We start from the raw sequence: 26506 nt of genomic DNA on the forward strand, positions 1-26506 counted from the left end.
GCTGGCCCGAATGTAACGGGATCGAATCCCGGTCGTGGCGGCCGCCTTTCGATGGAGGCGAAACGCTTGAAGCCCGTGTACGTAGATTTAGGTGCACAATAAAGAACCTCAGGTGGTCGAAATTTGCGGAGCCCTCCACTACTGCGTCCCTCATATCATGGTTTTGGGACGTAAAACAGCAACAATTATTATCATGGTTCGCACTAACAGTTTTATTTGCAAGCGAACGAATGCCGATAGACCATGGCTGCTAAGCCTCGAGATACAAAGCACTCGCTTTTCTCTATTCTGATACTCACTGTTGTTAGCTATTGCGACAGTGAATCGCAAGTGAACACTTCGAAAGGACCCTCGCGATAGACACGCGAGCTCGCAACAAGCGCATACAAAGAATCAATAGGGCGCGAGCATCGTTGCTATTTCCGGCCGCTGTAATTCATCTGCCTCCTCTGCTGACAGGGCAACTGAAGAGCAGTTGGCCCGTCATACAAGTTCTGAGCACGTGGTGTCGAGAGAGTTGAAACAAGCACACCACACTCCGACGCAGAATGTCACAATCGCGGGCTGACGCTTTATTTATTTATTTATTTATTTATTTATTTATTTATTTATTTATTTATTTATTTATTTATTTATTTATTTATTTATTTATTTTTATTACCCTCAATCGCCGAAGCATTAAAAAGGGGAGCGGGTTGCAACATGAAAAATACAAAACAACGAAACAAATCGTGCTGCTTTATACATGAACAAGACTAAAGCAAATAACATCTCTACTCAATGAAACGCAACAAAAGTGAAACGTAAAAAATAAGGGAATCACAAAAAGAAAATACTGAATGTGGTAAAATTATACAGTACCAGCAACAAAATGTAAAATTAAGACAAATGACACACAAAAATATGAAGAATCTGCTGGAAAACGCCGGCATCTTGACGCATGTAGGCAGAAAGTCGTAGGGAGGGGGAATGGATCGGATGACTAGGGAAAGCTATCGCGAAGTAGGTGAGCTGATAAAGAATGACGAAAGAGGGAGTGATCAGAGATGGAAACGATGTCACCTGGTAGCCGATTCCGATCGTTTGATGTGACCGGTATGAATGAGCAAGAAAATGTGTTTGTGTAGCAGAATGTACCTTTAGCCTTGTGTTTGTGGTCAATCCGAGAGGAGTGATATGTGGGAGGCGTAATGAGCTCACTACGCAGTGATGGATGACGGTAGGTCTTATGGAAAAGGCAAAGGCGGAAGTACTTGCGACGTAGTGATAAAGGTTGCAGTGACAAATGGCGCTTCATTGCTGATACGCTTGATGTACGGTGATAATCCGATAGAATAAAACGTGCAGCGTTATTTTGAATTAGCTCAAGGCACCTAATCAAGTTTTCGCGGTGAGGGTTCCAGATTGCAGCAGCGTACTCCAATTTCGAGCGCACGAGGGTTTTATAAAGAAGCATCTTGAGGAAAAGTGGGGCGTTGCTAAAATTTCGACGTATGTATCCCAATGTATGGTTAGCATTGTTCGTGATGACGTTAATATGGGCATTCTATGTTAGATTGAAAGAAATGGTAACGCCTAAGTACCGGTATGACGGCACGTGGTCAAGATAAACATCATCCAGTTTGTATGTTGAGGGCTTCTTCATGGGCTTCTTTAACGCGACAGCGTTATATAGAGAGCTCGTTTCGCAGAAATTTCGGTGTCGGTGTCGGCGTTGTCCGTGAGCGAAAATTCGAGGCAGATGCAAATGAAGAAATGAGCCGGAGGCTTTCCTTTTCCCAGTGTTCGCAGTGTTACAGCACTGTTAACGCTGTCCCGAGCGCTTTCTCAAGCTCAAGGTAGACGAGCCCGCGGTCACTTAGCGGGATCTGTTTAATATGTTTATCTGTTTAAAGGATCTGTTTAAAGAAATATCTACTTAATCTCCCTGGAGAGAAATGTGACCTCCACAATCACATAAGTACCGAGGGTAAGTGCTGAAAACCGCGTCGCTTAAATTCTGCTACAATAGAACGACGAGAAGGGAACTCAAACAGCCTACAATGCATACGATTCTGCTGCCGCTACACATAACCATCGGCAAACAGTGCCGTTGCAATAACGGGCAACGAAAGATAGAAATGCTCAGTGGAAGCGTGTCCTTATCGCGAGAGTGCATTCTGCAACAGCGTCGGGAAATCGCTTCTTTATCTTCTAGTGTAACATGTACCGAACACCAGCGTGCCCCGATCAGCGCGCGTGATGGCTATCTAATCGCGGCGAGCAAGATTTGGCGGCCGTCCTATAAATGGCATCCACCGTGGCGAATCTAAATTAAACAGAGTGAGCTTCGGTAGCGAGCACAGAAAATCGCCATCATGCACGTTGTACAGGCTTTGAGCATTGTTGCGCTGACGCTTATTTCCTCCATGCCTTGGAGGTTGCAGGCTTCTCCTGGGGCCCGTCCGGTGGCTAACTGGAAGCACCCAGGTAAGTGAAGCAATGAATCAGTTTGTAATGGTAAGTTATATTCTTAAAACTCTATTGTCCTTAATTTCACCAGCATCGGCTCATTAATAGAATGGTAAGTTATACTCTTAAAACTATATTGTCCTTAATTTCACCATCGTCGGCTCATCAATAGATGAAAAAATCAAGGTCAATGTTTTATTTTTAAAGTTCGCGCCGAAACCTCCGCTCGGAACATGACGCATTTCAAAATGTTTTATTCGTATTTCGGCCCCACCGACTCAACAAAATTTTCTGAATTTCGGCGTGCTAAGTCCCTGGCTCCCTTAGAGGACAATGTACTTCGTATTTACCGATTAGTAGCTACGTAGGCACGGCTAGGTGGCGTCAAAAAACTATGACGTCAGTTCGATTGGTGCGCGAACGTCAATGTGGCTTCGCCACCAGCGTTTTATTTTGGCGTGTTTTTCACTGACCAAGCGTCTTCCCGACAAAAGCGTGGAAATTTTGTGAAAGAGTAATTACGAGAAACGTCGTTTTTCCCTTTAGTGTCCCTCCCCAACAAAACAACAAGGCTATGAGATGTAGGGAAGGACTTTGGATTAATGACCACGCGGCGAACCTTCTAACGTCATCGTAAAACGAAGTAGACGATCGTTCTTGCCTTTTATTCGAATGCGGCCACCACAGGCGGTAATTCAACACCTATCACCTCGGGCTCAGCCGCAGTACACCATATATTTGCTTATCCAGTGTATACGGAACGCGAGTCACAATGGCGTAGCCAGAAATTTTTTCTCGTGAGGGGCTCAATCATACTTCATGCATGTTCGTGCGTGCGTTTGTTTGTGTGTGTATATATATGCACATGCAAAATTGAAAAATTTTGAAGCCCCCAATCCCCCTCCCCCCTGCCTACGCCAGTGGTGAGTGACGCGGGAGCGGCGTTTAGTGCCACTGATATAGCGAAGATTTGAGGCGCCATGTAGGCTGGTAATGACCAGTGGGGCACGGCTTTCGTATTATATTTTTGATGGGAACCTATAGGCGTGCGCAGGGTTCTTTAAGAGGGGCAAAGCCTGACCGCAGCAGCCCCCGCTCTTCCCTCTCATTGAGGCCCTTAACGATCATCAGAACGCACTTGGAAGGGCAGGCTCTCGATCTTTGGCTTGTCGGTAGCCAGCTGTTTTCGACATCGCAGTCTGCTATTTCATCGAGGTGACTTATCATTTTACGTTGGCACATTTCATTGCTGCCTGAAAGCATGACCGTCGTTGTTGCCTGTAGCAACTGAAGTGTTGCGCTGCTAAGCACGTGGATGAGGCATGAAGGAAGTCAGGAGGGAGCATTGCGCAAAGCGAAAGAAAGAAGGAAAAGCAGCACGTCAGGCGCACACACGCCGAGCTTCAATTGCCCGCATTTTTCCGATAGGGCAAGGCTCCTGAATATTTCTTTAGTTTATCAGATCTGAAGCATCGAAAGTAAAGGTCACGTATTCGTATACAGGCGGTTTAATTTGATTATCTTGTATTTTACGGATAGCTGTGCATTCTGGGTATTACATGGAAGGTTTGTCACATAACGTAGGCCTTTTAATGTGAATAATATAATCATTTCTATATTGCTTTGTTACGTTACCCCATATTAACTTACAATAGCGCAGCTGTCATGTGAAGAGAGCATTGGACGTGAAAAGCTTTTGAGGAATTGGCAGTACACGTCGACATTTTCTCCCAAACACCGACTACAACATTCGTTGAAGCCATAGCGCTGAAAAGACAGGGACCGAGGAAGAGGACAGGATGTGCGGTACTCACAGAGTTGTGAGTAGCGCACGTCCTGTCCTCTTCCTCGGTCCCTGTCTTTTCAGCGCTATGGCTTCAACGAACGTAACAAACCATCTAGCCCAAAAGTCTGTTCTCTTGGACTACAACATGCACATATACTGCAGCTATACAACCTGCAAAGACAAGCTTTTCTTTATCCCGCTAACTAAAGCAGAGGAAACCCGTCTGTGCAGGGTCCAATCCATGTCGTACAGCAGCCCGGCCATGATGGCCAAAGTATACCCAGGACAATTTAGCGCAATGTGTAAATTCTGTAGCAGCCGCGCTGACCTGTTTCACATGGTTTGGTCCTGCCAGTCGAACAGACGCATCGCGCAAATTACGCAGCCGACGTGGCAGGGGGTGGGAGGAGGCTTTGTCCAGCACAGCTCTCGAGGATCAGCGGAGTCTGCGGGAGCGGGGGCGGGTTGCAGCTCAGTCCAATGGAGTACCGGAATAGGGGCCCGTCCAATCCTCCCTAGCATTTTCTGCATAAATGTTTCATTCATTCATTCATTCATTCATTCATTCATTCATTCATTCATTCATTCATTCATTCATTCATTCATTCATTCATTCATTCATTCATTCATTCGCAGTACACCTAAGACCTTGCAAAGTTTGTTGAATAAAACTGACATTTTAAGCTTAAAGTACCGAGACTTTGAGAATGCCTTGTAAAACAGGACAAAATGGTCACGAATACTTTGCTATCAAAGTGCTTAGACACGAAAAAAACTCGCAGCGTCCCTTATGCAGTCACCTAAGACCACTCGATGGCAAAAACCATGTCATACTTCTGCTCAGACGATATACTGATCCTCCCCCGCCCCCATTCAAAAGCTTTCTGCACCTAACGTGGCTTCGCACTGCTTCCAGGATCGGATGCATTGCAAGCGTTTTGCAACTCACCTGGTTTTGCACTGCCTCCGTGATCGGCCCACCTTCGTGCAAGTGATGATGTTATGTGATGACGTCATCGTGTAACTTCACGCTATGTCACATCATAGTGGTACCATGATGCCGTCGCAAATTTGGACAATATGTGGCGCTATGATGACATCATATGGTGGCCTCATCATGTGATGATGATTTTTTGCATCAGACGTGTTGACGCCGACGCCGCAGGACGTTATGGTCGATTTTCGCGTTTGATTAGGCATCTAAGGCTTTCCCCTTGATAACACACGGCTACATTTGTGTAATGCGCATCTTAATGAAGTCCAGCTAGTCAAGATTATTACAGAGATCGCCACTTCTGCTTCTACCCCCGAGCCGCGAGCGTTGCTTTGGGGCGTTGGAAACCCCCATATAATTTCTGACATACCTGCACCGAGGAAGCCAAGCTAAATCTCAACAACAGTGCAAGAAACAGGGAAAAGCGAAATTAAAAATCACCGCCCAAGCACAGATGGTTAACCAACGAAGCTGAAACCTGACGTCCCAGTGTTAAGCAGTGGGTTAATCCCGATGGTTAATTAATGTCTTAAATGTATCAATCATTGGTTACGTCGGTCTAGAAATCTTAATTAATGTGTTCCATTCTTCATCTTTAGAGGACCTGTGGTAAGTTGCCCAGTAAATGTGGCACGTATGCGCTAGGAGTTTTTGCGTACATAGGACGGAGGAATTTTGGTTTCGCATATGCATTCGCTGTAGAAACATGACGCACGAAGAGCTATCACATTGTTACTCTTGTCCACGTTTTTTTCCCTGTGTTGTTAAGATTTAACACAACTCGTCACGTAACCCAAGAATTACTCTTATAATCTCTAGCGCGCCAAAATAGCAGGACGAAATAAACTGCAGCCCATGACAAGTGTTCGAAAATTCGAAAGCAAGGACTGACAAGCAGCACTTTCACCTTTCGCCCTCACCAGAACGCGGACGCCATTCGAACCCGCCATTCTGTACAAAACCGCTGTGCGCCATGCAGGAAAAAGAAGGTGTCCTTTGACTCTTTTTTGCTGCACATGTGACTCTCACATGTATAACTCCCTTTAGAGAGGCAGGTTGACTCTCTTTGGGGAGTCGTGGGATGTACGAGGGTTATTAAAAAAGTAAGGGCCGTTTGGTCCCCCCAAAATAAATCTTCGTTAGTAAAAGCTTTCATTGGCTGGCTCAGTTTAGCACAAGACTACTTCACTTTTCTACATAATCACCGTTAAATTCTAAGCACTTTTCGTACCGCTGCACCAGTTTCTTAGTCCCTCTGCATAGAAGTTCGCCGCCTGGGAATTCTTTGCTGTTTGAGTTGGTCGGTAAGCATTTTTAGTACCCACATTGTACACACAGTGATATCACGGCTTTTCAGTTATAATCGTGCAAATGATAGTGCGGCTGAGAAGAGGAAATTCATCCGACAGAGACTAACTATCAGTCGTCGATCTAATCGCAATGCCCGGTCCACTTGTCGAACAGTTTCATTGGTCTGGATTCTGGCCCTTCCACTCCGCTCTTGGTCGTGCACATTTGTGCGGCCATTTGTGAAGTCTCAACACGATTTTATTACCTTTCCTTGACTCATCACTTCATGTCCATAAACTAGGTACAATTCCACATACACTTGAGAAGTTGACGATCCTTTTGCAAGGAAAAATTGAATTACAGCTCGCACTTCACAACAGGCGCGAGCAACGTTTTTCCCAGACATTGTCGTTTGCATTCCCCGACAAGCAGACGACTACTGAGTCAGAACAGTAACTTTAGTACCTTCACGAAACATTAACAGATGACGCTGGACAATTAAATCTTCACTCTAATGTGTAAATATTTAAATATTAGCAAATGGCCCTCACTTTTTGAACAGCCCTCGTGTAACTCTCTAACTGTCTTGAGGAGAGTCGTGCTTCCGACGACTCCTGCTAAAGAAAGTCAACGTGCCTCTCTAGAGATAGTTATACATGTGAAATTCACATGTGTAGCAAAAAAGAGTCAAAGGACACCTTTCTTCCTTAGAGTCTGGCTACTGAGTCACAGCAGAGGGTTTTAAAAACAACGCTTCTGATAGCGATCTTTATATAACCATTTCCCAGAGAGTAACAATTCTATATCTTCAGCGATATCAGCATGAGCTACGTACACTGAGTTATTGCGATCAGGAGGCGTGAACCCAAACAATGTGGCATGAAACTGTGAGGCAAGCTATCTACGTTTTATTCTCGGAATATTGCGGGACGTATCACGGAGGTCAAGTGCCGATGTGACGATGAATACCCTTTTGTACTGTGTATCGTATCTGCGCTTGCTCAATAGGGTCGAAACCTTGATTTAACGGATGTTACAATACACAGAGAAAAGCACGACAATCTATAATATGCTAGGCGTTGCCTGCACAGTCTGTGGTATACTTCTAACGTGCTCAATACCCGCAACACAGCAAACGTCTACCGTCCACCAGGTTGCCGTGCAAATCACAAGCTTTCATGAAAAAGCTGGATATTGCTGTCGATAAGATAGCTGGTGCCCTTGCCTACGCAGCGCCCTATCATCCCCTTTCAACCTTTCAGTCCCGAATTTATTCTATTACTCTGCAACTGGGGCCGAATTCACAGAACTTCTCTTTCGTAAGTGCGTCTTTTGATTGGTCAGCCGGCTTCGCTAATGATTTGTCCCGCAGCGTGATTGGCTGAAATGTTCTGTTACGAAAATTTTGAGCGTAAGAAGTTTTTGTGAATACGGGCCCTGATCTTTAAAATTTCAGGTGCGCATGATGATGATAGCCCAAAAATATGAAAAAAATCTGTGCTCATACGTTTGAACCAACTTTATTTGTGACGTAATTAATTTATTAATTGTTTAGTATTTAATATTATCTTTATTAATAATAATAATTTATTACTTAAAAATTATTTCGAAGGGATATAGCACAATAACGAAGAGTCAAAGGCTGGGGGGACACCCCTTGCAAGTGAGATTCAGCTTTAGAACGTCATATATTTTTTTAATTACTTGACAATTAGGTATAGTGCATTCAACTATTTGTAAAGGCTGCTTATTTTTTAGCGTGTACCTGTATTCAATACCCCTCAGCTGTGTCAGACTGTAAAAATTGCAAAAGCCGCTCTACCGGTTCAAACAAGACTGAATAGAACAATGCTCGAGCTGGGACCCCATGCTCATTTCTTAAAATTTTTATTTCGAAGCATGGTTTAATTCTTATGTAAATAAAAGTACAACCCTTATGTGTAAAAGAAAATGGCCGCCATGGTCTGATGTGTGTCCCCCCTTGTGATTTTTCTGGATTTACGCCACTGGAAGCCAGCACAGCAAATGGCAGGAACAGCACAATCGATTTTGTTATTTCTTTGTTCACACGTGGCCTAATTTTGTTTAGTCTACGAGGTTGCCAGCATATATGTAGAGCAGATGCGAAAGATGGGTTGTAGCAGAAAAACAACAACTTTCTTTAAAACCATGGGTTGCCCACAGACCTACAAATCTTACATTCCAACTGAGCCTTAGAGGCTTAAGTGTTTGAAGAGCAATCAAGTTACAAAATCTGACCTTTGCACACTATCTTTTGGTCGCATGGCCTCCGCCTCAATGTCCCACGAATAACCACAGTGAATTCACCTAGAGTACGCATTCTTCCGATAACAAATGAGGACACGGGCTGCTCATGTACCTACATGGTTATTTGAGACGGCTTACCGATTTTTCTAGCTGTACTACACGTGGCGATACTCGAGACGAGGAGCTTATTCTACGGCCGTGCCTAAAATTTTGGGATGAATGCTAAGCACTTTTCGAAAACTATAGGACAACAAGGGCTTTCGTGCTTACCTGCAATACGTTGGGTTCCCAGAAGCGTGCCTTATAGCTTGCGAGGAAGACTCACGTTTTCTTCTTACATCCACAAGAGAGACAGTAAACTAACGAGATCCCTTATGCATTCTGCTAAGGCGACTCAAAGGTGACAACCGTCTTATTTTAAGTGCGTCGCACTTTAGGGGCCCGGCTTGTCGTCCGTATAGATCTCATGTGGTGTGATCACGCTCACAATCAAATGCTCAATACAGGCCTAAAACAAGGCTAGCAATGCGCAAAACCGGGTTAAAGGGACACTAAAGAGAAACAATGAATTGGTTTAGGTCGATAAAGTGTGCTCGGAGAACTCTTGTGTAGTTTATTTCACCACCATAGGTTTATTATTAGAGGAGAAAACCAAGTTCAAAGTTTCATTTTTAAATTTAGCGCCGAACTTTGTAATTCGTGACGTAAAAGACTTCAAAGAGCATTTAACGTATTTTGGTGCCACTGGCTCGACGAAATTTCCACAAACTCGTTATGTCAAATCTCTGGCTCCCTCAGACGACAATGTACTTCGATTTAACCGATTAGGAACTACGTAGGCCCAAGCAGGCGCCGTCAAAAATATATGACGTCACGGCAAATGGTGCGGGAATTCGAAGGTGGCGTCGCCACCTGTATTTTCTTTTTTCGCGTTTTCTCGCTTATTAAGCATATTCGCGCAGAAAGCGTGGTGTTTTTGGTATCGTGAAAGACTACTTTACTAATGCGAGAAAAATCGTTTTGCTCTTTAGTGTCCCTTTAAGTTGCGTCTTTCGCCGATAGATACCCGCTGCGGTCACCGGGCCAACAGACGCGCGCCGTTGTTATTTTACGCGCACTGCGTGCAAGCCGAGAAGTGTTCCCACCTAAACAGTATGTATCTTACACTGTGAACTAAAGCAATCAATACACAAGTTTTTATTCTTCGTTGTCTTCTCACGCCATGATAGTGACCCCCCCCTCCTCCACTACCGAAGCCTTCATCACTTCACGTGGTGTTGCACTTCCCCGGGATCGGCCCACCCTTGACTAAGCGATGACGCCAAGTGATGATGCCATCACATGATGCCACGTTATGTGACGTCATTATAGCGCCAGAAATGTATCGGTCAGTGGCGTCATGAAGGTGCCACGTGTGATGTCCTCGTGACATCATCGGTGACCCTGTGATACTCTTTGGGCGGTTCGTGTTGACGCCGACGGTCACTTTTCACGTTTCATTAGTAATCTAAGCCTTTCGCCTTAACGTGCCGTAGTGACACGCTGAGGTTTAACGCTGAGGTTGACCTAGATCGCCGTACTAACTCCACATGTGCGTTGTGCGATGGGCGCCTGACTAATGGATGAGGCACGCATAGCATAAGGCGTCTTCTTGTCTGTATAACCAGGAGCATTGTATCGCGAATGTGCAGGAGTGCTGGCCTTGGAAACAGGAGGAAACTTCGAGGGAGATATTCTTCGGCCCACAAACAGCTCCACTGATGTAAGTATGGTCTCTTTATTTTCAACTTTCAGAATAATTTGCTAAAGACTTTTCGCGTTGATTTCCGACGGAATTGTTGAAATTACATGGTCTATTCCTGACCGCCGTCACATCTCTGTAAGCTATATCTTAGGCTACGACAAAGAAAGGAAGATATCGCAAGTTAAACATTGCAAGGTTTAACTACAAAATCTTCCTGTGCATTGTCATCTTTTGTACAGCCTCAATGAAAAAAAAAAACCTACATTGAGGGGATTTGCGCCAGTGACGACGACGCATGAATTTGCAAACAACAGTAATAGTAGGTTTTTAGATATCCGTCGCCAGTGATTGGGGTGCCACGTATGTTGGATGTTCGAAAAAAAATGGAAGAAGTCTCTATTGTTGCTTCAATCAACGCAGTCATGAAGAAGCATATTGACTTCTTGCTTCGCACACGCACTGGAAAGTACTCTATCAACGTGTTACGGAAGAAAGCCTCCGGTCAACGATGAGCTGGTCTGGCGCAGTTGCCTACGTCTCAGTTTTGAAGGTTTGCTTGTCATATGGCATTTGAAGAAGGTGACAAATAGAAGCCGGATTTTTCGGCACTAAAAAAGCACGTTTTAGGCGCCGAAAATAGGCAGGAAAAACACCGTTTTAGGCCTCCAAATTGTAAATATAGGCACAATAAATTCTTACATAAATTCAAATAATTTCAAACAAAGATGTGCCCGAGCTGTAACAACGACAGGAAAGCCAGAAATGTTGTTTATGATGGCACGAAGGCGCCAACGGTTCAACATAGTCATGCAATTATCCCTTTTCCCGCACGGTTCGCAGAACACGGTCTCTCCTTTTATTGCCTAACATCGTGTGTCGAGTGCCCACCGCCAAATAAACACACTCCTGGGTCTCTTTCTTTCCGGAGTGGCTGAGAAGGGCAGCACAGGAGCAGATACCCAGACCGCTAAAAGACCAGAAGGGAGGGATGCCTCGTATTGGCCGGGGTAATCGCGTAGGGTCAATTTCTCCCATGTTGGTGAACACCCCAAAGGGCCCCTCACCAGGTTTGAGAATTTCGAGCAGTCAAGTGTAATGCATGCACTGGCCGCTCACGATCACGTCTGTCAAGGTTTGCAACGCTACGCGCCGCGGAAAGACGTGAAATTTCAAACTGAACGCCGTTGCCTTTCTCGTAGGCGTGCTCCCCAAGATGGAGGTGCTGACGTACAGCAATGAGTGGTCCTGCGTAGTTATCTGTGCTCTTACGTCGCTCACCTACGTAGACATTGATGCTCTGGGTCTCTGACGTCGCTAATAGCACATGACGCTGCGAGAAGTATTCGAGACGACACCTGTAATTTGTTTAATATGTTGCTTTAATGAATGACTGAAAGCTGAGAAAAATAATAAAACACAGAACCGGAATTCGTGCGCATTTTAACAGCGAAGCTGTGAAGGCTAGCCGTAATGTGTGCGGCCTACGAGAAAACGGATATGTGCCACGGCCTATCAGAAACTTATGACCATCACAAACGGGCATGTGCCCCAGAAATTGGGTAAATCCCACTACTCACCACTGGTCAACTAAACATGAAGAAGGCAACATTTAGCCCAACAAATGGCTGGGAAGCGATGGCGGCGAGCCGAAGACCCCGAGTACGTACAACGAGGGAATACTATGGAACGGGAAGGGCAACGGCGGCTGCGAGAAGACCCCGAGGCGATGGAAGGCCTACGCCAACGACAACGTGCCCGTGCATCTATGAGAGGTGCGAACGCTTGGTTTCAGTGCGAGGTTCTGTCTCTGGAGTTTGGACATCCGTGTCGTGTCTGCGACTGTCTGGTTTAACTCGAACCTCTCTACGCTGAGGATCAACGTAGAAACAAGCCGGAATCACCTAGCTAAAGCCTTGCAACGACCTAGAAGCAACCTAGAAACAACCTGCATCACCTATAGCTAAGGTCTAGAAACAACCTAGAAGCAACCAGATGAGTCTTCAGAATCGTCCAGTTTCGCTGTTTCGATCTTTGCGTGGCTTAGTGCAAGCTTCGCCAATTTTTTTCTTTTTCTTTTTTACTTATAATCGAAGCGAGATGCCAGACTATAATCTGCCTCAGTTTCGTGTGTGTTTGTGCTTTTGCCACTCCCTCGTCGTGCGGATGCCAGCCCCGAAAACGCTTGGCGCCTTTTTGGTGCATCGTCCCTTGCAGCAGTTCTATCTGTGCGACGCAGTGTATCGCGGTAACGATACATGATCCGAGTCAGCCTCTCCAAACGTGCGCGCACTGAGGGGTCCATCCCACAGAAACGAACGCCGAAACGATGGTCTAGTGGTTATGGCGCTCGACTGCTGACCCGTAGGTCGCGGGATCGAATCCCGGCCGCGGCGGCTGCATTTTCGATGTAGGCGAAAATGTTTGAGGCCCGTGTACTTAGATTTAGGTGCACGTGAAAGAACCCCAGGTGGTCAAAATTTCCGGAGCCCTCCACTATGGCGTCTCTCATAATCATATCGTGGTTTTGGGACGTTAAACCCCAGATATTATTATTATTGAACGCCGAAACGACACATTACCGATCGCGTTCACAAGCTGGCCTTGGCACGCCATGCGAACTTCACCTTGCGTGCGCATGACATGTTGATGCGTCTGCGACACGTGATCGAACGGCTCCGATACTGAAGAGGGCAGGGAAAGGACTTGGCTTGCGAAGGCTACACGGGGCTAGTGGCAAGGGTTTCAAGATCGCCTTCTCGCATCACGGTTTCCCGGCTCATAATGAACCAATCTGAAACATTCTACATTCTTGTGGTAAAACGCTCTTCATTGACAACGCAACAACTCCCAGTGTCTAACTACAATTTACTATGTGACCTTGTGCGTGGCTTTTTTAGAAGTAAATAAAAAGAAAACAGAAGCCGCGTGCGCATCACATTATTTCTTTATTTTGATCTAAATCCTCCTTTCCCCTGAATGCACTCCATGGTTTCGCATTCGTTCTCCGCCTTCCCGCGGATGCCGCAGAGGGACCTCCTGTTCCCTGCCCACCGCCACACCCAGGTCTTCAAGACTGTTCTTGACTTCCTTGGGGACACTGTACTGGACAACCGGCTATACAAGCCACCCGCCGCGCCCTCGGCAATGGACGCCGCTCTCCTCTTCCTCTTTTCTGATTCCCATCTGTATTTCCCTCTCCCCATTCCCCTGCAGACGCTGAGACGGGCTTCCATTCAGGTTCACTGCTGCTAGCGGTTGTTTTTCCGGTAGTTGGTTGAACTAGGTTGAACCCCATAGAGTTTTAAAAGGTCAATATTGCCCGGTAACATGAATAACGGTTTTAAACTGCACTTGAAAGCGAAATTTGAGGTGAAATAGTGCTCATATAGGCGCCGTTTATGAAAATAGGCATTTATAGGCACTTATAGGCTTTTATACACGAACCCGAAATATAGGCATTTCTAGGCACTATAAAAACACTTTAAAAGCCCTTCTTAACCTCTAATTCATGCTCATATATCAAAGTGGCACGATAGGAACGCAAGGAACAAAATAGGCATTTGCCTAAAATACGGTCTCTAGTGATAAATATTTGGTTCATGTTTGTGAACAGGAAAAAGTAAGTGAGATAAAGGAAAGGAATATGGGAAGGTGTAAAATACGAGAGCTTCTGTCACGTCGCTTAAATGGACGAGTAAGATTTTCGAAAGTTTAGCTCCTTAAGATTTGCCTTTCTCGAGGCAGAGTGGAGAGAAATGCTGTATACTTTGATACTCTTTACGCGTACTTTCATGCACGTACAAAATTAAGCGTGTCGTATGGAGCGTGCGATACAGTGCAGTAGAAGCATCAGGGCTGTACGGATTTGTACATCTTACGAAAAACAAACAGACAAAAACAAGACGACAACTTATAATTACTGCACCGAAAAATGTAGTTATTTATGATTCTTAGTTGTTAAGTAGTAACCGTGTTTCCTCACACCATCGCAGGCGCAGTAACTATTTTGCTCTACTGGCACGACTTATTGCAACTGGGCAGAACAAAGTACAAGCCACAAAGTATGGCTGTTTTTGCGCAAGGCAGTAACCAGGGAGGGGGTCCAGGGGCGCGCAATATTTCGACTGTTTATTCAAGAGATAGTGCAACCAAATATATAGGCACAGACATGCGCAGCAAACGAGGCACACAGCGAGCGCATGTCACCCTAATCACAACCTGTGATCTATGAACTTGCTCTCTGCCTGCGAGAGAAACAATGAAGTATCAGTGATTCACATGGAAACTCGTGCTTTGATATGAAATGACTCCAAAGCACGAGTTTCCACGTGTATCAGAGAGCAAGTTCATAGATCACAGGTTGTGATTAGGGTGGCATGCGCTCGCTGTGTGCCTCGTTTGCTGCGCATGTCTGTGCCTATATATTAAATGCGAAGCATTTCTTAGCGAACCTCTGGCACTTTGAGCGTTTCTATCTACGTATCTATCTATCTATCTATCTATCTATCTATCTATCTATCTATCTATCTAGCCGCCTACGTCTGGGTGCTCTCATGATCGCCTCCTTAACTTGGTGTAGACCAAAATTTGCATGGGAGGGTAAGAGGATTTGAGGAATATGATTGCCGGGTCATGACATGACTGACGTTAAAATCCTGTCGCGTACGTCGTCAAACCCTTTCCACTAGACACGCGTTTACCATAGGCCGCGGTGTACGGGTATGCGCCACAGGTGATTGACAGTTTATATCTACCCAGGAACGGCGAGAACAGACATTGGTTACTTAAATGCTAAAGCGTTAAGGAAAACCAACGTCTGCAGCATTGACTCAACGAATAGAAAGAATGAAAATTAGGATCCCAGCAGGAATCGAACCCAAGAATTCTGCGTGGCTATCAGGTATTCTACCACTGAGCCACGCCAGGTCTATAAACTGGTTTGAAAAAAAAAACAGCCTACGCAGGCGTAATTCGGTACAACGTCAATTGTGGTTGTGGTGCTGGCTATCTAATTTTACAAGAAAGCAATAAACGCTACATGATACTCCTACGATATGTACTCCTACGATACAGGCGTCGTATCAGATTAACGTCTGTAGTTCCAGTGTCAGCTCCGCTTTTATAGCAGTCTAATAAACATTACGTTTGTATTCCTACGATTCAGCAAGCTGTATTGAAGCACTGCTCGACCCCGGAGGAATACATTAACGAGAGTTACATATGATATCCACATCACCACACCGTAAAGTGCACTTCGTTCAGCAGAACGGCGCAGTGTCCTCTTCATTTCTTACGAGGCTGGGCGATGGCCTCATGCTGACCGAGGATGATGCCAGATTGATTGACAGCCGCTTTGTAGATTAGGCTACGTAGTCCACCCACACCCAGGTAGTCTACGAATACGACAAACACCATCCAGTGATGTTGGTCTACGTAGCACTATCCAGGCCTACCAGCCTCGACGGCCTGAACCTCACCAATGCGATGGGTGGCTTCAGGTTCCGACATGTCGCCGGCTCTGTCGACAGGCAATTTGTCGACGAAATGACCGAGGCATCCACGAATTCCAACAGCTCTACTATACCACATACTTCACTACACATGGACCCCTCGTCACCACGATCACGACCGGATACTATAACAAGTCATGACCAGCTGCTGGTGCTCACTGATTACGGTGATGATGCCCTTGTTCAAGAACTGTCAAGAACTTCTTGCACACATGTACACGGGTTCCTGAAACGTGCGCGCGTTCTTGAGACAGGTATAAGCACTACGTATCAGCTTACCGCTACTGGTGTTGGTAATACCCACGTTGCATACGTAACCGTAAACAACTGGTTATATAACACATATGCGGCTCTGCAACATATATATATGTGTGCGTATAAAATTTATACAAATCTTTAGCGTCATTTTGTAACGTGTCGCTCAGTAAAAAAAAGTTACGCCACCGTCACCTACCCGCCGCATGCTTCGCATAACATCGACTCCCATGGTACGTGGGATCTGCCGAATTTTTTGGTTGCACTATCTCTTGAATAAACAGTCGAAATTTTGCGCGCCCCTGGACCCCTTCCCTGGTTATTTCCTTGCGCAAAAATAGCCATACTTTGTGGCTTGTACTTAGACATGAACAGACTAGCACAGCAACGCGTACTTCTAAACTGGGCAGAAGTATGCGTAGAACGAGGGCTGTGTGGAAGCGATCGAGGCCGTCCTGTCGCCTTCCTCTTTTCGCTTCGGAAACCCTGTAACCCTGTGCCTGCCTTAAAACACTGCCTTGTGTATACGGTACGTGCATTCATTCTCCACTTGACGCGTTGCGTCATTCGACATCGGACGAGCCTGGCCCTCGGCTGTCGCATCTCTCGGAATGCGGAACGCCCTTGTTGCATCTCCCATTCTCTCATCGAGAAAACAACGCAATCAGCGAAGCGTTGAGCTCAAGGGCAAGAACAACGCCGGCCTGACCGATTCACGCTTTAGGTGTTCGTGATAGCACGGGGTGGTGACCTCGCATATCGCATTTGGCGCACGCTTTCATGCGATTTGGGTCGTGATCAGAATGAAATAATTTGTCAGTAAATTAGGAATTTAATTCTGTTTATTTTAAAATGTACCAATAAGCACGATGTGATTATGAGTCACGCCGTTGGGGAGGCTTATGTATCTTACGGCGAAAACTTAGATGTCTCATCAGACGAGAAAATCAATTGTCGGCGTTGGAGGCCTCATAACGACGGACGCAAACATTCATCACCACGTGATGGCATCACCATATTATCATGACGTCACAGATCGCCAAAATTTGCGTGTCACCATGGTGACGTCACATGATGACGTCATCACATTACATTGTCGCTTGGTCAAATGTGGGCCGATCACGGAGGCAGTGCGAAACCAAGTGAGATGCAGAAAGCTTTCGAAGGGGGCCGGGAGAGGAATAATACATCGACTCATACGAAAACAATGTCTTTCGCCTTCGAGTCGTCTTAGTCGAATGCGTAAGGGAACCTGCTAGTTTTTTATTTCTTTCTGGGGTTCTTTAAATGGCCCAAAGACATCCAGCGGTCGAATTTTAGGTACGGTGTTGTAGTTGTGCACGAGTCTACAACGAGCCATGCAGCCGTGATAATTCTTCGAAGCAGTGCGGAAATAGCAAAGTTATACGCGTTTGATGATCGACACGCGGCGATCTCGCATTTCGCTCTTTCTTTCGCTACCCTCCGTTCGTCGGCTGGTCTCCTCTCCCAAAGGCGCCTTGCCCTCTTCGCCTATTGCCCTTCCAAGTCTCACGTGACATACGTCATTGCCGACGAGCTCTTCGTGACAGTGTCCACTTCCGGTTACCGCGGCTCCGTCAACTGCGTGCTTCTCGGCTTCCCGCTGTTGTTGATTCAGTTCGCGCAGCTTATCAGACCACTTGGCACGACTGTGTTGGTACGATGGCGATTTGGCACTTGCGTTACGGGCCGCAGTGGCCGATTCGCAAGCACGCGTGCGGGCAACACGGCGAAGGACAGCACGGAGCGCGGGCAGCTGTTTGCACACTAACCAGAAGTCGTCGGTTCTTGTTCGACCAATCGCAGCATCGCTTGCAGACCGCATCACAGATTGAACATGTTCACGTCACACACGTCACTGGGGAGGCCGGAAAGGCCCGGAGAGGAGAAGCGCTGCCACGTGTGCTATTGTTGATCGTGATGGCATTCTCAACACGATGTGCGTGTTTACTTGAAATGTTTGAAAAAAGATCGGATGAGGTTTAGGGGCCCTCTAACGCGTACCTAAATGCAAACACGCGAACCTTCTTGAAATTTCGGCCCCCATTGAAATATGAGTGCCGTGGCGGAGAATCGTAGCCGCGTCTTCGAAGTTATATATCAGAGCTACACCTTAGCCGTTACACTACAACGGCGGATAGCTACATATTCGGGAATATAAGAGTGTTATAGAAACTTTCTGGCAATTTAAGTAGCTTGCCCGTATAGACAAAAGCGGCCGTCCTTTGGTTGTTGTGCGCGAGAAGTTTTGCAACGCGTCCATGGCACGAACCCCTAGGTATGCGCAACTGACCTTTCGCAAAATAGTGAGCGCCCCCATCATACAATTTGCAAACACCTGGGTGATTCCACGTAAGATCGAACAATCGACGGCTGGTCGACCTCTCAAATTTATTTCAAAATTTTATATATTATTGCCTGTTGAGTGGAAATAAGAGATCTGCAATTTGTTTTGCCGCCAAAAATTTTTTCGAAACACAGGAAATCAATAATGACGAAGAGGTGGAGTGGAGCGCTCATCCGCTCTGCTGTTTTGGCCAACTTTCGTTATGAATTGCACAAAATATACTAAAGTCAGGTAGCTGAAATTTCTTTAACTAAATATATGCATGTTTTTGTTTCTGCTCAGGTATTTTTAGTTTTGATGTGTAGTGTAGATGTTTTTATAAAAAACCTCAAAATTGGCCCAGGAAACGTTATTTTCTTTACTTTGAAGGTCTTTATCTCGAAAAATCCTTGTAGCAGAGCGAGAAAAATTGCGCATTACGTTCTTCGCATGCTTATCTACCACACTGCCGAATATTATATTTATATAGCTTTTCAGTAAAGAGATATGATCGGGCTAAGTTAAAGAAAATTTCTGACGACAATTAAGAAAATGAAAATTTCTGACGACAATTAAAGAAAAGACCCATTTTTTTATATTTCTTAAACTTTGTCCACTTATTCTCCTCCACATCAGCTTTCATAATCATTGAAAAACATGTTGCATAATGTCGTTGCACTAACAGTTACGACCCCTCCAATGAGACCCTTAGGCAAGGACTGGCAATTCCGACTTCTTGCCCAGCAAGTGTATATAATGCAGGCAGGATTGAATTGCTTTTTGTTAAAAGGCCAGCAGGTACCGAAAAAGGTGTCGCCGGCACTGAAGACGTTAATTTTGAAATTATTTCGTCACTGCAGCAGCCACGAGCGCGGGGCTCCCGAGCAGGCGCGCGTTGCAAGAGACGGCGCAGTGAGAGCTCGTTTTCGCGTCCTCAGACCGATTGAGTTCGAAACAGCAACACCTCTGGGGTGACTTGAACGCACGTACACCGGTAGTCGCAGTGATCTGGTTAATGACGTCGATTTCTTTTTCAGGGGGCATAAGAATGTCATGTTAAACTGTGCGTTCCGTGAAAATCTTTCATTGCAGTGGTAGCAAAAGCACGCGTAGCACAAGTAGTCCGTCTCACTGGCAGTCACTGATCTTTCGGGCGTTAAACGTTTCTTCAAAGCGTATATGCCTAGGTCGGTAACTGCGAAATTTTGGCTTCTTTGCAAAAATAAAGGAGTACTGACACGATTTTGAGACATCGCAAAAGGGACATTTTTTGCTTCGTTGGTGTGCAGTGTCAACGCTGTCCACACACTGGAGTCGGAGAACACGTATAAAATATTTTAATTTGACTTTGAAGTTTTCGTCGCTGAACATCTGCAAGCCAGCTCCACTGCAAGGACATTATCCCGACGAGTCAAGACAGTTCCCCCGAGTATGCGAGTTCTGCGTCCTGCATGCAGCCTAAACCACAGAAATCACTGTCAGGGTCACAGGACGACAATTCACTCATCGTTGTTTATGTGCACCACGAGCAGATGACGAATTTGCTGCTAGTACGTCGCGAGTTTCTGTATCTCCGTGACGTCACACTGCTATGAAACGACACTGAGAAGCCACCCCCTCGATATCGAAACCGAAAGAGTCTTGTTAAGGTGGCACTAATTAAAATACATACGATGCATTCCCAGGCACCACAATAGTCGTTTTAGGTTTCTCGACACCAGTACTTTTATTTAGAGCAACAATCCGAAATTTTTAAAAATTCGTGTCAGTAGTCCTTTAAGCTTATTGTGCTTCGAAAGGTAGTCTCCACAATACACTCATTCCGAGCTATACTTTCTCGCCATGAGACGCACAGGAGGAGTAGAGTAAGAGCAAAGCACAAGAACTCTCCGCACCGAATGAAGTGTGAACAGCGCTCTGAACGCGCGGCTAGTTCAGGCCGTCTGCTGCCGACATCTAAGATAGGCAAGCGCATCCGGTTACCGATAGTTTTGCTTTTCTTTCCTTTGACATTCCATATTTTGGTTTGCCACTGGAGCGCCACGTTAATGTTTTCCACTGATCGCAACTGGCGCAGCGCAGTTTCTCTGGCAGCAGCGTGCGTGAAGCGAGCGCTCATAGCTCCCTTATAGTGTTCTCATCTTGCTTCCACCTCCGCCTTGTTATCAGCGCCTAACTGCGATGCGAACAGAGGGCGGATAGAACAGCGAAGCTCCAGTGCACGTGCGTTCAAGTCACCGGAGAGGCGTTGCTGTTTCGAACTCAATCGGTCTGACGACGCGAAAACGAGCTCTCACTGCGCCGTCTCTTACAACGAGCATCTCGGGTGCGCGCGCGCCTGCTCGGTAGCCCCACGCTCGTGGTGGCTGCAGTAACCAAATCATTTCAAAATTAACGTCTTCAGTGCCGGCGACACCTTTTGCGGTACCTGCTGGCCTTTTAATAAAAAGCAATTCAATCCTGCCTGCATTTTATACACTTGCTGGGCAAGAAGTCGGAATTGCCAGTCCTTGCCTAAGGGTCTCATTGGAGGGGTCGTAACTATTAGTGCAACGACATTATGCAACATGTTTTCAATGATTATGAAAGCTTATGTGGAGGAGAATAAGTGGACAAAGTTTAAGAAATATAAAAAATGGGGTTTTTTTAATTGTCGTCAGAAGTTTTCATTGTCCTGTGTTTTCTTTAACTTAGCCCGATCATATCTCTTTACTGAAAAGCTATATAAATATAATATTCGGCAGTGTGGTAGATAAGCATGCGAAGAACGTAATGCGCAATTTTTGTCGCTCTGCTACAAGGATTTTTCGAGATAAAGACCTTCAAAGTAAAGAAAATAACGTTTCCTGGGCCAATTTTGAGGTTTTTTATAAAAACATCTACACTACACATCAAAACTAAAAATACCTGAGCAGAAACAAAAACATGCATATATTTAGTTAAAGAAATTTCAGCTACCTGACTTTAATATATTTTGTGCAATTCATAACGAAAGTTGGCCAAAACAGCAGAGCGGATGAGCGCTCCACTCCACCTCTTCGTCATTATTGATTTCCTGTGCTTCGAAAAAATTTTTGGCGGCAAAACAAATTGCGGATCTCTTCTTTCCACTCATCAGGCAATAATATGCAAAATTTTAAATTAAATTTGAGAGGTCGACCAGCCATCGATTGTTCGATCTTACGTGGAATCACCCACCTATAAGTTGGCTTTCCTTCAAGGATGGGTTACACACGAAACCTCTCGTTCCCAGACTGCTTGTATCGCTCTATGAGTGTTTACCCCTCCACATTACAGCGAAAGTGCATCAGCACGCCAACAGTCTTTTCAAAGCGTATATACTACATGAAAAAGGAAGAAACGAAAGAAAGGATAGGTAGGAATTAGTGGTGAATGGAAGCAATAGTTTGTCCGCTAGTCTGTGATCAAGGCTGTGAGTGTGGAAAACATGCCTGCTCTCGCATGCACAGTAACTATATTGGAAGCTGTCAGTTTGCACTGGTCAACGTGCGCAGTCGTTCTCATATAGTCAACCGCGAATCTTTCCACAATGAGGAATCTTTGAAAGCATCCAATTTCTGAGCAGTTTGTGATAAATGAGGCGACATTCACGGAGTGTCTTCTTTACGTCTCTCATTATTGTTCTTTTTTTGTTGTTTTTTAATACATTGACTGTGGGGTCACTAACAACGCACAACTTTATGGTGTTAGTATAATATACACACCCTCGGCTGAATATTCTCGCAGATGGCGTACGCCCCCGAGCACGCATCCTAGCGAGCGAGTGAATTAAATTTGCGATAAGGCTTCAGAACACGTATCGAGATGAAATGGTCAGGCTGAAACGCAGAGGCAAGAACGTCCCGAAGCTCATTAGATTGGGACGGGCGTTCCTTGTCATTTAGATTCCTTTTGATACTCCAAATGGACGGACAAATGAAAAAGGTGCAGCGTCTGCTTTTCAGTGCGCGGTATAAGTACAAACTCTGAATGCGAACCTGGGTTGTTGAACAGTAAAGCGTCTTTGCAATGTGGCGTTCGAGACCTTCAAGACAATTCGATATACTGTTGACTTCGTTGTAAAGGTCACGCACCTTAACACTCGCGGTATAGCCGGCCCGTAACGAATCCGACGTTATACAGGGCATACTGTTATATATGCAAGCGTTCGCTGTAGAGGCAATCGACTGCTACAGCCAGCTTTCCCCTGTTGGTCCCACCATGCGTGCCGTAGTACTTTTTTACGAACATGCCTCTCCCTACCGCTTAACTGCTGATGATTCTGTGACGAGTTGTCTTTTCTGATGCGCAGCGCAATGCAGTTACGGAGAAGGACGAATTGTGGCCCGGGGGAGTCATTCCTTACGTCATCGACGCTAAACTGAGTGAGTCAAAAAGATTTGGAGTCTCGTAACCGGCGGTTCAGTACCTGTGTGTTTCAGGGCCTATGCTGGTCTTTCTTGAGTTCCTTCCTAGACGTTCTATAGGCAATGGAAAATTACCTGAGACATACTGAAAGCCCCTGTTGGACTCTGCATAAAGTGACTGCTCTTGGCATATTTTTGCTTCACCGAACGCGCACGACTCAGCGTGCCTTTCTTGCACGGTTGCCATCTGCTTTTTGCAACGAGGTTCAAAGCGTCGATTATTATTCTTGCGATAGCAATCATATGTCCACTCTCGGCGGATTTTGGCTGTCGCCGTCGTGTTCCATACAAAGTCCAAATCGCTTACATCTCCCCGCCCATCGCATGTTCTACGCGCGACCGTTGAGGACGAACGCGGCTGAGGCAGAGATGAAACGAGCCGGCCATATCCGTCGCACGAAAGACACATTCGCACTTGAGAATTGAAAAGAAAGCGAAAACGCCAGTGTTCACGGAAAACAGTGTTCACGCGCGTCGAAAACGTTCACTTTTGTTCCGCCGATGCTGTATGCCGCCGCCGCCTTCGCCACTTCTAAAATACATTACATTTCGCACGTTTCCTGAACATTTAATTTCGCACCTAGTTCAGGTTGTGCGTGCAAAACACGGAAAAGAAATAGTTTTCAGATTTTCAAAATGTTGTTTCAGGAGATAAATTAGCACAACCTACATAAGCAGACACACCTGCAGCGGTGGCGCAGGATTCGCCCGGCTGTGCGAAAGCGAGATACGTTAGGGCACGCCTACTTGCTGCTGCTGCACCTTCCGCGAATTCCAGTGTCCTCGGTAATCTTAATCCAAATCTTAAGGTGGTAGGCAACCTTCAAAGGTCAATTTTTTTTCACGAGATCGACTTTTCGTTTTTTTGTGCACGCCCAAACATTGAAAAATATGCTGCAACAAAAATTATCCTCCTATCATCATTACTTTGCAAGTTACAGCAAGTTTTCCATACCCCATGCTTCTATAGCGAAACCGAAACCACACTGCGTTGGTTTCGAAAATAAGTGTTGTTTCGTCTATATTAATTATGTTCAAAATACTTTATATATAAAGTTTATTTTGACTGTTACATAAGAGGATATCATTAAATATAACATTGTGCTTCTAATTGTTTTTAGATCTCTAAAAACGGCCATAAGGGGGACGCACACCTTTTGCAAGCTCTGAAATCTTTGTTTACGTTTTTCTCCAAATAAGAATTTGCTCCAACTCATGTGAAGCAAACTTTCATAACTTTTTTCTCAGTGTGTACTATGAACTGAAATTTTGTATAATAAATAACAACATATATATCTGTGCAGTGAACGAGAACAAATGAATTTGATGGAATATTTTTGAATTCACGTGCTGATTTTGCAAACAGGTTCAGTCTCTTTTTCCCCGTCTTTTTGGTTTTTTTAACATTACTTCCTTGATATTTACTGCATAAGATTTACCCGAGTTCATTGCATAGCTCCAACCTTTAGTTACACAAATGACAAAGCTTGACTGAATTGAGCCACGCATTAGTCACTTGTCACGGCTGGCGTGACTACCACTTTTAATGCAATTTTTGACAAATATTACCACCACAAAATAAATAATCAATACTTTGCACTATAGATTGCCGGGTATGTTAATAAGACATGCTTGTTTTGAAGAAAAAGTTATTTCAACGCTGCCTGCTTTAAACAAAAATATTTTTTTTAGTGGCCTACCACCTTAATGCAAGCTTAATCAGGCGCTCGAGGGACGCGTCTTTGTAGAGACTGAGTTTTGCAAAGCACCACGGGTAGTTTGCGATTGCGCCAATGAGAATCATCGCCGACTACTTGGCCGCCATTCTGAATTTGCGGCCGGTTGTTTACGTCACGTGGTTTATAGGCCTAGTGCGCTGCAGTTTTGAGTGAACAAGTGGCGCCACCCGCGGCGTGGAGCGCTACTAATCAGTCGTGGCTGAAAGCGGGTGCGTATGGGCGAAACCGTAGCAGGTCGAAAGGACGAAGCTTATTCGTGGTCAAACAGGATTGTAACTACGTATTGTTGCATGTATGGCTGTCGCAACAGCTACAGAAATGCTGTCGGTAAGCTGCCAAAAAGAGAATTATTGGATTTATATGGAACGCTCACAAGAATGAGCGGTGAGAGCGTGGGATGGGGGTGGTGCGAGGTGAGAGATAAACAGACGCTCTTCATTTTTTAAATGCTTTCCAAGCTATTACTGCGCATACTTGCTCGAAGTGGTCGTCATAAACTCTGCCTTTATTTAGCCTCGATGGAGGTCTTCAGCAGCTTGTGAAGCACCGAAACCGCATATGCAGTGCCCACTTCTTGGGCGATGATGAGAGAAGCTCGATAGCCCTGCACTCTGCCTGTATGTTCCGACACTTTTTCCTGTGTGCTATTGGAAAGGCGACAGCGTGACCCTGCGACGAAGCGTTAAACATCTTCGTATATAGAAGGGGACGCAGCGATGGCCAGAGCCAGCGCATGATAGGTCTGTGCAGGATGTGTGCTCGCACTTGTTGACGAGCAAGGCGGCGGCGTGCTTACACTATCCTTGGCATGTGCGCCCTGCTCCCACAATGTGCAATTGGTCCTATAGACAACTGGGAAAATGTGCAGAAATCACCGAATAACCCGAAGGAACGAGCGAACGTAAAAAAGCGAGAGGAACGGAACGAAGGAACTTTTCTCTTGCTTAACATGAACACCAACAGACCCCTGCTGAATAGCGAGAAGGAATGCAAAAGTCAAGGTCTTCGCCTACTAGATGGGGAAAACATGAGCTTCTCCTTCACAATGCTTTTAATTTAATGTAAAGAATACAATACCTTTATAAAACTTTGATAACCCCTCGGAACTAACCTCTCTTTTTTCCGCGCTGTTAAAATTTTTTCTTGAGGATGGATTACCAACTCGTCCAAACGCTCACGTTAGTCAGCCGGGCCCTTTGCAGACAATTTCCTCCCGAACGCCAAAAACATGATTGCCGGCGTAAAGATCACTGCAGTGAAGAAGACTGCTTTTATTTTAAATATCTTTCTACGTATTCAGTTCCGCGGAATTCAACCAGTAACGCGCGCTGCTCGTTTCGCGATGTCATTGCTCTGCTCCCACAGAGTGGCGTTCGCAACATGTCACGACGGGATCATGCGCGCGGCCGCTACTCGCGGCGCCGACAGCCCTAGGGTGCCTCGATGCCAGCGCCTCCGATTCCAGGGCGGAGACAGCTTTTGACCCACCCCGCGCCGCCGTTTCTTCGCGGGCAGCCATATTGGTTCTAAAGTGTGAGGCGCAGTGCAGTGGCTAGCGCGGGGACGGTTCTGCAAACGCGTTGGTGTTTTAGCTATCAGATCAGTTCTTTGACCGCTATGACACGCTGCTGTGTGCCACTGTGTACTGTTTTACATGCGAAAGGCCAATGGATGTTTCGCCTCCCTCGTAACAGC

General features: G+C 45.6%; 1 protein-coding gene across 1 annotated transcript in view; it reads left to right on the forward strand.

The window, feature by feature from the left end:
- The first annotated feature begins 2323 nt into the window (after positions 1-2323).
- LOC119406824 (astacin-like metalloprotease toxin 5) overlaps positions 2324-26506 on the forward strand; it is a 40247-nt gene continuing 16064 nt past the window's right edge. The window contains exons 1-3 of the mRNA XM_037673558.2: positions 2324-2469; positions 10481-10551; positions 22958-23030. Coding sequence (XP_037529486.1) covers positions 2358-2469; positions 10481-10551; positions 22958-23030 — 256 coding nt within the window. The 5' untranslated portion in view covers positions 2324-2357. The remainder of the gene's footprint in view (positions 2470-10480; positions 10552-22957; positions 23031-26506) is intronic.

The sequence above is a fragment of the Rhipicephalus sanguineus genome, chromosome 10 (assembly GCF_013339695.2).
Source record: "Rhipicephalus sanguineus isolate Rsan-2018 chromosome 10, BIME_Rsan_1.4, whole genome shotgun sequence".
Lineage (NCBI taxonomy): Eukaryota > Metazoa > Arthropoda > Arachnida > Ixodida > Ixodidae > Rhipicephalus > Rhipicephalus sanguineus.